This window comes from Pelobates fuscus, chromosome 7 (assembly GCF_036172605.1).
Source record: "Pelobates fuscus isolate aPelFus1 chromosome 7, aPelFus1.pri, whole genome shotgun sequence".
In the NCBI taxonomy this organism is placed as follows: Eukaryota; Metazoa; Chordata; class Amphibia; order Anura; family Pelobatidae; genus Pelobates; species Pelobates fuscus.
In genome coordinates this window covers 190429201-190442681 of record NC_086323.1, presented here as the reverse complement: position 1 = coordinate 190442681, position 13481 = coordinate 190429201, and the positions used below count along the sequence as shown (strand labels likewise).

General features: G+C 43.6%; 1 protein-coding gene and 1 non-coding gene across 2 annotated transcripts; both read left to right on the top strand.

Moving 5' to 3' along the window:
- Positions 1 to 7822: 7822 nt before the first annotated feature.
- LOC134568410 (small ribosomal subunit protein uS2) lies at positions 7823 to 13219 on the top strand. Its single transcript, XM_063426990.1, has 8 exons — positions 7823 to 7900; positions 8960 to 9126; positions 9255 to 9373; positions 9976 to 10221; positions 11219 to 11347; positions 12430 to 12589; positions 12684 to 12719; positions 13062 to 13219. Exons 2-8 carry the CDS (start codon positions 8994 to 8996, stop codon positions 13160 to 13162), a joined length of 924 nt encoding a protein of 307 aa, XP_063283060.1. The 5' UTR covers positions 7823 to 7900; positions 8960 to 8993; the 3' UTR covers positions 13163 to 13219.
- Positions 9746 to 9904, top strand: LOC134569993 (small nucleolar RNA SNORA62/SNORA6 family). Its single transcript, XR_010084648.1, has one exon. It is a non-coding gene; the product is annotated as a small nucleolar RNA SNORA62/SNORA6 family (small nucleolar RNA).
- Positions 13220 to 13481: the final 262 nt, after the last annotated feature.

Here is a 13481-nt window from a genome sequence, read left to right as displayed (position 1 = left end):
AAGTTACCAAGTACGGGAGGTGGTCGCCCATACATAATTTCAAAAGGAGAGAGGCCCATCCTTCTGGTAGGGGTACTGCGGATTCGCAATAAAGCTATAGGTAAGAGAACGTTCCACTTAAGTTGGGTTTCCTGACACATTTTAGCCAACTGGTTCTTTATAGTTCTATTCATTCTCTCTACCTTACCAGAACTCTGGGGTCTATATGCAGTATGAAGCCTCCACTTTATACCAAGCATATGAGTCAGTTGTTGTAGGCACTGGTGAACAAAAGCTGGACCATTGTCCGATCCTATAGAACAGGGTAGTCCATATCGGGGTATTATTTCTCGTAGCAGGAATCTTACAACTTCTCCTGCTTTCTCTGTACGAGTAGGACATGCTTCTACCCAGCCTGAATAGGTGCACACAATTACCAGCAGGTAACGATGTCCACCCGATTTAGGCATCACTGTAAAGTCTATTTGTAGATCGGACATGGGGAGTCCCCCCATAAACTGGACTCCTGGTGGCTTTACTGGTCCTTGTCTTGCATTATTTTTAGCACACGTTACACATCTACGTACAATGGCCTGAGTCAAGTTGGACAATCTTGGTATGTAGAAATGTTTCCTGAGAGATTCTTCTGTACTGTCTCTCCCAGAATGTGTCCCGTTATGATAGTTCTGGACAATTTCTACTGCTAGTGATGCTGGTATAACTATTCTTCCATCTTCTAGCTGATACCACTTGTTCTCCAAGTACTTTCCCGGTTCAGTCTTTAACCACTCCTCTTCTTGAGCTGTATAAACTGGAGTCCATTGGGACAGTGGAGTTGGTATAAGAGCAGCTATATGCCCCACATACTCCTGTCTTCCTGATTCAGCAGCACGCTTAGCTGCACTATCTGCCATCCGATTTCCCTTGGTTACATCACCATCTCCTCTCAGATGCGCTCGACAATGTATGATACCGACTTCTTTCGGCTCCCACACTGCTTCCAATAGTTGTAGGATTTCAGCTGCGTATTTGATTTCTTTGCCTTCTGAATTCAGTAGTCCTCTTTCTTTATACAAAGCTCCGTGGGCATGAGTGGTTAAAAACGCATACTTAGAGTCCGTATAGATATTCACTCTTAAACCTTCAGCCAATTGTAACGCTCGTGTTAGTGCTATTAATTCTGCCTTTTGTGCTGATGTTCCTTTTGCCAGTGGCCGAGCTTCTATCACCTTGTCTATTGTTGTTACTGCATATCCTGCATAGCGGATCCCTTCTTTCACATAACTACTGCCGTCTGTGTAATATTGAACATCGGGGTTCTGGATGGGAAAATCACGAAGATCTGGTCTACTTGAAAATACTTCATCCATTACTTCCAAACAATCATGTTGACTTTCAGTAGGTTGTGGCAAAAGGGTAGCTGGATTTAAGGTATTTACAGTCTCTAAATGCACTCTTGGATTTTCACACAACATTGCTTGATACTTGGTCATACGGCTATTACTAAACCAATGATTTCCTTTGTAATCCAACAACGTCTGTACTGCATGTGGGACTCGTACATAAAGTTCTTGACCCAGAGTGAGTTTATCGGCTTCAGCTACTAGCAGGGCGGCTGCAGCTACGGCTCTTAGACAAGGTGGAAGTCCGCTGGCCACTGCATCCAGTTGTTTAGACATGTAGGCAACAGGTCTTTGCCATGATCCCAAGTACTGTGTCAATACTCCCACAGCCATTCTTCTTTGCTCATGTACGTACAGGTAGAATGGTCGTGTGTGATCAGGTAGACCTAATGCTGGGGCACTCATCAAAGCCTTCTTCACATCTTCAAATGCCGTTTGCTGTTCTTGGGTCCATAAGAAGGGGTCATGCTCTGTACCTTTGATGGCTGCGTACAGAGGTTTTGCCAGTATCGCATAGCTGGGAATCCATATCCTACAGAAGCCTGCTGCCCCCAAGAATTCTCGCACTTGTCTTCTATTCTTGGGTATTGGTATTTGGCAGACAGCTTCTTTTCTCTCTGGCCCCATAATCCTTTGACCTTCAGAGATATGGAATCCCAGATACTTGACAGTTGGCAAACACAACTGAGCCTTCTTTCTAGACACCTTGTATCCTGCCTTCCAGAGAATGTGTAGTAGATCGTGCGTTGCTTGCTGACATTTTTCTTTTGTAACTGCTGCTATCAACAAGTCATCTACATACTGTAACAATACACACTCTCCTGGGATGGACTCGAAATCCAGTAGATCTTGACTTAGAGCTGAACCAAATAGGGTAGGTGAATTTTTAAACCCTTGGGGTAGTCTTGTCCAAGTCATTTGGCGTTTTGAGCCCGTTACAGCGTTCTCCCATTGGAAAGCGAAAATACATTGACTTTCTGTGGCAATTCGGAGGCAAAAGAAGGCATCTTTGAGATCTAAGACTGTGAAGTAAGTAGCCCCGCCCGGAATTAAAGCAAGCAGGTTATATGGATTGGGTACAACTGGATGTATACTAACAACCGCATCATTGACTGCTCTTAAGTCCTGCACAGGTCGATACTCATCTGTACCGGGCTTTTGAACAGGCAACAATGGGGTGTTCCAGGGGGAAGTACAGAATTTTAGGATACCATACCGTATGAATTTATCCAGATAGGATTGGATGTTCTTCTTAGCCTTCTGTGGGATGTGGTATTGTCTTAGGCTTACTGGATAAACCCCAAGTTTCAGTTCAATTTTTATAGGTGGAATATTGCGGGCCAGTCCTGGTGGGTTGTTCTCTGCCCAAACTCCTGGTATGTTAAACAATGTCTCATCACTCCTAGGGTTTTGGCTAGTCAACACTGTATAAAGTCGCCACTCTTCTTCCTTTGGTACAGATAATGTCATAATACCTGAAGGTCCATTAAACTTTAAAGATGTTGTTCCATTTGGTAGGAACGTAATCTGCGCTTGTAATTTTGATAGCATATCACGTCCCAGCAATTGGACTGGACATTCAGGCATATAAAGGAATTGATGTTTTACTACGTGGCCTCCCAATGTACAGAGTCGACTTTTAAGAACCGGTTTTTCAACACTTCTTCCAGTTGCTCCTATCACAGTAATAGTCCTTCCAGATGGAGGAGCAACTAGATTAGTCACCACTGAATGTTCAGCACCAGTGTCGATCATGAACGCACTCCTTTTCCCCCCTATTGATACATCGACCATAGGCTCCGCTCGACCAAGGGGGATGGAGCCCGGTCGGTATCAATAGTCCTCCATGACCGTGTCAGCCAATCCTACGAAGTCCCTACCTTCTCTATCGCGGGACCTTTGCGCTGCTGGAATATACCTGTCTTCCCTAACACTTCCTCTGTTCCCATTACTCCCTCTATATCCATTACTCCCTCCGGGGCCTCCTCTACCTCTCGCTCTGCCTCTAAAGTTTCCGTAACCTGACCTAGGTCTGTCTCTCTCAGACTGTTCTCTTCGCGGACACTCATTTCTCCAATGTCCTTCTTCCCTACAGTAAGCGCACTGATTTTTACTTAGAGGTTCCTCATTCCATCTACTATCGCCTCTATCTGGGCCCCGTCTATCTACGCCTGCGATCGCTACCGCTAGCATATCAGCCTTTTTACGCATCTTGCGCTCTTCCTCTTTCTTACTTTCTGTATCCCTGTTCATATAGACCTTATTTGCTACCTCCATTAGTTGGGTGATGGACATACCTGCAAACCCTTCTAACTTTTGTAGCTTGCGCTTAATATCTCCGTATGCTTGGCTGACAAAGGCGGAGTTAACCATTCGGGAATTGTCTGCGTCTTCCGGATTAAAGGGGGTGTACAAGCGGTACGCCTCCAATAATCGGTCATAAAAGACACTGGGCGCTTCATCGCTTTTCTGGATCACCTCAACTGTCTTCGACATGTTAATGGCTTTCTTTCCTCCTGCTTTCATGCCAGCAATTATAGCGTCTCTATAGGCTCTGAGTTGAACCATATCAGCACCATTTACGTTCCAATCGGGATCAGTATTGGGATAATGTGTTGCGGCCCATGCTGCTGGATTAGCTTGGTTCAAAGCACGGGCTCTATCCTCTAGTGCTTTAATGGCTGCTTGATTTATTCTTGTCCTTTCCTCATTGTTAAATAAAGTCATTAGTAACTGCTGGCAATCAGCCCATGTCGGATTATGCGTCTGTACTATTGAGGTGAACAGATCAGTCATGGCTTGTGGTTTCTCAGTATACGAGGAATTATGGGTCTTCCAGTTTAAAAGGTCGGTAGTGGTAAATGGGACATATACGAAGACTGGGTCAGCGTGTGCCATTTGACCTGCGGCATCGATATAAGCTGACCCGGGATTTAGGCGAAGAGGCATCTGATAGTGCTTTAATTGTTGGGCACCAGTCAACTGTCGGGTTTGGATGGGGCTACGTAGAGAGGCGTCAGTCATGGGTTCCGGTCGGGGAGAGATAGGGTATGGGGATGTGGGAGGTTGGTTTTGTGAAAAGGTCGTAAATAAAACACTTCGAGCCGAGCTAGATGAAGCTTGACCGGAAGTCTGAAGTGGCGCCAAATCAGGATATTCGTTTTTAATGGGGGTGGGTTCTGGTTCCGGAAGGGGAGATTTAGTACGAGGGGGGGTGGATCCTGTACTGGAGGAGGAAGCGGAAGTGGATGAGGGTAATGAGGGGAGGGGTGCAGGGCTTCCTGCGTTTGCGTCACTTCTTCTTAACGGAAAGTAAGGAGGCGGCAAAGAGATCTCGGACTCAGGGGGCGTGTCCAAAATGGGCCTAACACCGGTCCTAGTGGACGAACAAGTCCTAGCTACCATGAGGCGACACTGCTCCTCGTGGCATGTCTGGAGCCATTTTGGCGAGTCATTTACGGCCTGTCTCCAACAGTCAATATAAGGAAACTGGCCGTAAAGTTCAGGCCTACCTGATACAGCCACGTGTAAGCGCCGTACCAGAGTTGGATCCAAACTGCCACGTGGCGGCCATGCCGCAACCAAAGTAGGCCACTCCCTAGTACACAAAGTAACTAAACGCACAGGAGACATCTTAACCCCAAAATCACAAGTTTTGAATCCCTTTTTAAAATTCTTCACCATACAACCTAAGGGATCCGGAATCGTTGACTGCGACGCACCCATACTTAACAATGGAACGTCGTCGACAACGAATACTATGCACGCGTACTATTCAACAGTCACACCCGTTTCCTCTGGCAACAGCACCACGTGGTACGGTTACCAAGTGAAACGTACACAATAACAATAAACACTCAGGGAATTCCCGTACACACACAGCTGTTACACCAGTCACTATATAATCAATATTATGCCCTTTGGCGTAACTATACAGTCACCCACGCTATAATTCTCTATATACGAATTACCCGTCTATAACACACCCCAGTAACATCGTCTTTTACAAATAGCGGTTACAGTACGGTTAGCATAGGTCAAAGCACAAGTTAAGGTCACAATACAATTATTAGTGGTTATGGTGTTAAACATGCAATGGACGACAATGATTAGTACTTATTATACAATGTCAGTAAATATACAGGGTTATGGTACCGTGCACTATAATACAGCAACACACTATTAACACTCTCGCTAGACGGCTGAGCTCGCGCTATCTAACAAGATATACACTTTACTAAACAATCGTTAACACATTTACAATTCCCAACTAAACTATTGGCCAGTACCTTGAATGGACTACCTAAAAACAATCTACATACGTTTTGGTTAGCCACACTGCCCAATCACCACATATATAGCGAGCTAGAGAACCGAATTTACACAGACGCCTCTTAGTCGCACTATACAACGAGCTAGAGGACCGAATTTACACAGACGCCTCTTAGTCATACTATCAAAAGTCTAGTGGGTTCCAAATTTACACGCCTTCCCACTTAGCCCAGATAGGATGAGAACTAGCGAACCGGATTTACACAGACGCCGCTTAGTCTCCCGGTCCCTCCGACCTAGCGAACAAAATATACACCCTAGAACGCTAGTCTAGACAAGACACCGGTGTCCGGCTAGGGCTATTTTACACCAGAGCGCCCCGCCTGACTAACCAAATCAAACGGTCTGACTAAAGAGCGTTCGATCGAGCGGTGCGCCTTCGCTCCTTCCCTCCGACAGAGGGGGCAGATACACAGATTCAAAACCCCTTTGGGCCTACCGCACAATCGGTATACCCCTAGTGGGTCCTGCCGTCTAAAACAGCAGTTGTTTTACCTCCTCGTTCCTGAACCTGAGTTCACACTCATCGACGGGGACACCCCAGCACTTCTCACGTAGAGGCCGATGATCTCCTGGACAACAGACCAGTGGCGCCGAGACGAAGGGAGGTCCACGCAGAAGTTCAGGGGTGCAGCCGTAGAGAACGTGGGCAAAGATAGACCGTCTCACGCCTCTGCCTCTCAGCTACCGTTGAACGATGAGCTTCCCGGCCAATGCACCAAATGATACCGGAGAAACTGACGGAAGCCAAGCACAGAGAGATGGACACAGGTTTCTTCAGGAAGGAAGAGATTCTTTATTGGATCACCGATCGGGACTCAGAGGGACTAGCGTCACCAAAATACAGCAAAGTCTGAGCCCCGGACAATAGTGCAGGCTCCTTATATAGGCATATAACTCCTCCCATATTAAGCTCCACCCGCACATTCTCTTAACCAATCAACACAAATAAGAATTAACTTCCTGTTTGACCGCATGGCCTGTCCAGCATAATGGAGGAGGGGAATACTATATCCTGTATTCTTGCACATGCTCCGTACACTACTGATCGTATCTTGCCTCGTGCATCCAACTGATCGATACGTCAGCATATGCACGTACACATGCCACGTGGTAATCTCGGCCTACTAAATTTATTTTTACCGAGATTCCACCACAAAACCACTAGAAGTGGGGCATCTCCTAGGGAGAGAATTTTTCATCTGTTATTATAGAACAGGTCACTTTTGATGTAAGAGGTGGTGACATCACAACGAAACTACGACAGAGAGAGGGATTTTGGATACACAGATTGAAAACACTTCAGCCACAAGGACTGAATGTGGATTTTGATTTAATTTGATTTTTATAATTATATTTATAGATTTTTTTCACATGTGTATACATTTTTTATATTTCTAACACGTGTATATTTTACATTTTCCTTCTTTTGTATTTACCAAGTATTTCTGTATTGTTTATGTGGATTTTTACATTAGATCTGTGTTATACACACATTACTGGGAGTATTATTGCTGTGGAGCTCTGTTATACACTCAGACACATTACTGGGAGTATTATTACTGTGGAGCTCTGTTATACACTCAGACACCCCAACAATATGGAGCTCCTAGACAAGGGGGCATTAGGAGAGAAAATAGGGATTTGTGACCAAAATAGGGACTGTCCCTCGAGAGCAGGGACACTTGGTAGGTATGGTATATTGCACGGGAGCGGATCATAGTGAGAATATTAATCGCAAAATGGCTGCCGTTTGGAGTACCAATATGGCGGAATCAAACACGTTCACGCGCACAACGCTGAGTACCAAGATGGCGGAACAGCTTCCTACTCCTCTAAAAACAAAACGACAATCGTCCGTTGTAATGTATTAAACTCTGTGTGATCGGGTCTTTATTGGAGTACAAACATGGCGGATTGACAAATGAGCAGCCCGCCCATTTGTCAAAGCAGTATCACCCAGATAGAAGGCTTGCTTTGATTGGCCTGCAGTTAGAGTACCAGCATGGCTGATACCCGTTCGCGTTTTCTTCGTAATGCGCGTCCCCATTGGTCAATCTGTGTCACGAGGACAGAGCGCGGGCTGCAATTGGCCGGCCATCGCTGTATATATTGAAGCCACGCCGCTTTCTCGCTCTCTTTGACTCCAGCGACTGCAGGAGGATCTCCATACGGCTTTGTATCCAGTAAGTGGTTGGGATCGGGGGGATAATGGGACCCGGGGGGCGGCCTGTCACGGATTATCGCCACTAAGGGAATATCTACTAACCTGCGATATGCGTCGAGATACCGTTTGTTACAGCCTGGGTTACCGCCTCCCCCGGCTGGCAGAACTCGCAGCTTAGTGAATCCGGGAGATGGAGCGCTATATACACAAACTGTCACTGAATACACCGCATGGTATTAATTCAGGAGAGGATTCCCTGGTTATAATAAACATTACTCAGGGTCTCTCTCTCTATTATAATAAACATTATATATTCTCTATGGAATATGGATTAAAGGGACACTGTAGTCACCCAGACCACTTCTGCTCAATGAAGTGGTGTGAGTGCCTGGTCCCCCAGGTTTTAACCCTTCAGATGCCTTTGGGGTTAATCCAGCCTCTAGTGGCTGTCTTATAGAGGTGCATCTGCAATGCCTGAGGCATATTTTGCCTCCATTGCGCATAGCGTCCATAGGAAAGCGTTGAGAAATGCTTTCCTATGGACGCTTTTAATGCACGCGGCACTGCTGCACATTCGGCTCCACTGAGCCCAGCGATGGATTAAGGCAAGTAACTGTTAGGGTTTTTAACCCATTCAGCGCCATGGGAGGGGACACTCGGGCACTAGTGTCAGGAAAACCACTTTGTTTTACTGACACTATAGTGATCTTTTAAGACTGCACAATAGAGTCCATACTACAAAGTGAGAGTGCTTTGTATAATGGCCAAGTCTGTGGTTTATAAAAGTTGCTAAAAGCAGCATTCTGCTGTCAATGTCTAGTCCCAGCTGTCACAAATGGCAACTTTATGACTTAGTCTTTTCAGTTCAAACTGTAACAATAATTTTCCCAGGCTGTATGAAAGTAGCTCCACATTTAGCTAGTTGGGTACCATATCAAACTCTTCATGCTGACTGCATGTTTCATGATGAAAGTAACATTTAAATAGACAACTATACACTGGTGCCTGCAAATATGTAAAGGACAAGCTTAAAATGTTGTACAAATTTCTTTAATTGTATCTTGTTTTCTCTCTGCAGGTTCCCCATCGTTACTTTAAAGGGGCAATTAACAATGTCCGGAGCTCTAGAAGTCCTGCAGATGAAGGAGGAAGATGTCCTCAAGTTCCTGGCAGCAGGAACCCACTTGGGTGGCACTAACCTAGACTTTCAAATGGAACAATACATCTACAAGAGAAAAAGTGATGGTGAGTTTGGTTAAAAGGCATGGGTTTCAAGGTAGACCTTATTGGGCCAGGGTTTCGTTTACTATATCAGTTTTTATAAAGTGAGGATGATTTTCTTTTTCTAAGAACTTTTTTATGTATTTCCGCAGGAATTTACATAATCAATCTGAAACGCACATGGGAAAAGCTTCTCCTTGCAGCTCGGGCTATTGTAGCCATTGAGAACCCTGCTGATGTGTGTGTAATTTCCTCCAGAAATACTGGTCAGGTAAGGGGCAACTGCATTGAAATCTTTGTTTATATAATGGGAGGACTGGAAGCAAACTCCAGCTGTTCATGAGCTACAACTCCCATCATGCTCTTAAAGTTAGTAAAACATTGAGTGCAGACTTTGTCCAATGGATTGTAATTCTTTACTGTAGCAAATTCAGAATAAGAGCTTGGAAACTGATGTGTTTTAAAAATTACTAATGCTACAGTGGCCTAAACTTTGGGGACTTCTTGGCTACCCTTCATAATTCTTTAGTATCTGTACCTAGGCTGTTAATGGTGAAATAGTACCTACTTTGTCCTATGTAACTGATTGTATAACTTTGTCAAAACGACTATTGCTGCAAAGTATGTATAGTCATTTCCAACCCACGCACACTGTTAAAGCTCGGAGTAGAAGCCATCTTGTGGTTTGTGAACTCTTGAGTGTCGGAAGTGTGCAACATTAATTCCAAGGCAGGATTTTCGCTAACACCGTCAGAGCATCATGCTCAATGATCGGGGTTTGATAGTGATCACTGCCACAATGACCTTTATCCATAAAGAACATTGGGTTTTTCCCTTTTCTGCAATTTAATTCATATTTGTTTATTCCTTTAGCGTGCTGTACTGAAGTTCGCATCTTCCTGTGGTGCAACACCAATTGCTGGGCGCTTCACTCCTGGTACCTTCACCAATCAGATCCAGGCTGCCTTCCGTGAGCCACGTCTGCTAGTCGTGACTGACCCCAGAGCTGATCATCAGCCTCTCACAGAAGCCTCCTACGTGAACATCCCTACCATTGCTTTATGCAATACTGATTCACCCCTGCGCTATGTAGACATTGCCATCCCCTGCAACAATAAGGTGAGTTATAAATGAGTTTCACTGAATATGAGGGTATAGTAATGAGTGGTATTTAAACACTCTATGCTCTGTCTTCAATGACTTGTAGACAGTTGGCTCCACCAGTTTGAACAGGCTTTGATAAATACCGGTTACATCAGTCAAATAATATGAACTTATTTGAAGAGTGTTACTTGGATCAGCACCAAAGGAACACTTTAAAACCTCATTCAGAATAAACATAAGGAATAGAACTCTAGCTAAATGCATGAGTCTGACATGGTTACTAAAACACTGTAGTACACTGCTGCTCTAGATGTTCAAAGTCTTTCTGTTGAAATTATAGATCATGAACTGTACCTTTAAAATTGGTCAGATCAGTATGTTGATGCAGTCCATATATGGGCTGGAGTTCCTTTGTTATATAACAAAGTACGTTGTACAAGATCAAACAGTTACGCCTGCCATCAAAACTAATCAACTAGCCAGCTTGGCTAATGACTCCCCAGTGACCTTTTCAGGTGTTTTAAACTTCTGACCGCAAAGGAGTTCAGAAAAAAAAAACTGCATTCACACTCCAGGTGTCTTGGCCACTTCAAATCACTGAAGTGGTGATAATGCTTGGAGTAACTTTACATTGTGACACTCTAGAAATGTGGTGGTAGCCTAAAAGTTAATTTTACTAGGGTTTTTCTTTTAGTACCTGAATTTGATTTAGCCATCTAGCTTTTTGTGTAGAGCAGTCCTCTACGCAGTCTCAAAAAATTATATATTTTTTTTAACTTGTTGCTGACTGTTTTTCTGATAACTCACAAAGTGGGTGTCTTTGTAGAAACCTAGGTACTTTGTATTACTTTCAATGTAGACTTCTGCATTATATAAAGCCTATATGTAAGCTTTTAACTCTACTGGTGCAATCTCTGCCAGTCTTAAACACAATGCTTTTGAGTATTGGACTACTGCCTACTGTTTTTGTTGTAATCTTGGCTCTTGTATTAATTGCTTTTCTCTGATTTAGGGTGCTCACTCAGTGGGTCTCTTATGGTGGATGTTGGCCCGTGAAGTTCTGCGCATGAGAGGTACAATTTCCCGTGAACACCCCTGGGAGGTCATGCCTGATCTGTACTTCTACAGAGATCCAGAGGAGGTGAGGTTATTTTGGATATACCTTACTCTGAATGCTTGGGCATCAAGATGGGTGCCATCTTATCAAAGCAATGCAAGATCTCTAATCTGCCCTGTTAAAAGATGGTTAACGTGGTCAGGTTTAATCTTTTTCTGTTATTGAACAGAACATGAAACTTTGGCCCACAGTTCTCTGCTAGCTTAGCATGCAAATGCAATCTGTTAGAACTTATTCTGTGTTAAACGCATTGCTACTTGGCTGTAGATGGCATTGGCAATTTTTTTTGCTTGTACTGCCTGACTTAAACAGTCTTGTGACATTGAATCCTGCTGAAGGGAGCTTAACATCTTTAAAATAAAGAATTGGGAATTATTTAATGGTTAAAAACAAACACAATATTCATGCATATTATGGTTCCATTATTAATGCCAAAAATTATTTTTGAATTAAAGAGCAGATGATCAGGCCTGTCTTTCTAAACCCCTACACACCTATTAACACTTTATAGGAAACAAATAGGGTGGGTGGCAGCACTGTATGGCTGTGTCATACAAAAGCAAATACACAAACATGTCCTGGGCTCAGACTCCCACTAGTAGAATAGATTCCATAATAGCTAGTTTTTTTTCCTTCCTCCCCAATGGGTAGGTTGTGCATAATGAACTCTGTGCAACTTGAGTTAAGCCATTCTCGTTTCTAGTGCCAACAATGTTTTCCAGCCTTCTTTTGCCAGGGGTTTGTCCCTCATTTTTAATTGTCATTCTTCTGATCTAGAGACCTTCATGGTCAGTGATTAATTTCATCAAGCACTAATCCCCCCTTTGTCTAGCATACTGCAAACTGATCCAGACTTGGGAGTGCAAATCTGATGTGAAGTAATACCTTGCTATGAAAGCATCACTGTCTAAAGCTTGTGTACAGACAGACCCCTAAACTTGTATATTTGTGTAATCTCTAGTTTAGGGTTTATCAGCACTGTCTTTATCAAACTAAAATATTCAAGAGATGTAATTTAGCTTGGATACTGGAGTAATGCTTATATACTGGTATACATTTCCTGTTGATCTGTGCTAATATTGATTGTGAAATGTTAATCTGCGTAGATTGAGAAGGAAGAACAGGCCGCAGCTGAGAAGGCCACTACCAAAGAAGAGTACCAAGGAGAATGGACTGCACCAGTTCCAGACTTCCCTCAGCCTGAGGTTGCTGACTGGTCCGAAGGTGTGCAAGTTCCCTCTGTGCCCATTCAGCAGTTTGCTCCAGGTTAGTACGCTTCATGCAATGAATGTCTACATAAAAGCCAAATGTGATCTCTGGTCCGCCTTGTTTAAACTTAAATTTTTTCTTTTTATTCCAGAACGAACTGATATTCCAGCTGCTCCAAAACCTCAAGGTGAGAAACTAACCTTTACATATTATAAAAAGGAATTTCCCTTAACGGGTACCTATAGACCTGCAACAGCCAGAAAGTCTGTCTAGCAAACTTGCTTGTATTCCCATGGGGGAAATCCTGAATTAAAGGAAGTGAGCTTTAGAGGTGGTGCACTAAACAAACCACTTAATCTGCATAATCCGGTACAGCAAGAATCTGTTTAAATGCCTTTCTGGCTGTTATCAATAGAACTAAATCTTATATTTAATTCCTCCACCCATCTGGAAATTGTAGACCTTCCAACTGTCTAGGCTTATACAATAAACAGTCATATATTTCAAAACTGACTATTTTTTCTTTTAGCTGAAGATTGGAGTGCCCAGCCAACTAGCACTGATGACTGGTCTGCTGCCCCAACTGCTCAGGCATCTGAGTGGGTTGGAACCACAACGGAGTGGTCTTAAAAATGGAGATTGATCCACGTTACCAATGTTTTGAAACAAATAAACATTTTCAGAAAATTCTATTGGTTTTCTTGTGTATTCAGTATGTGTGGGAGCTCGTGCAAAGGAAAGGCTTGGTTAATTGCAGAGTAGAAATTAGTTCTTATCTGGCACATTTAGCTCATTCTCGTTTTCTTTTCTAGCATAGCATGTTGTAAGCTGCACAGACATGAAGATGTAATCTTTATTTAGAATGGAGAGACTACTTATAATTGTAGCCCTCCTCAAGTCAAATGTGCATAGATTAACTTTATTTGTGGGAGTTGTTGGTGTTAAACCA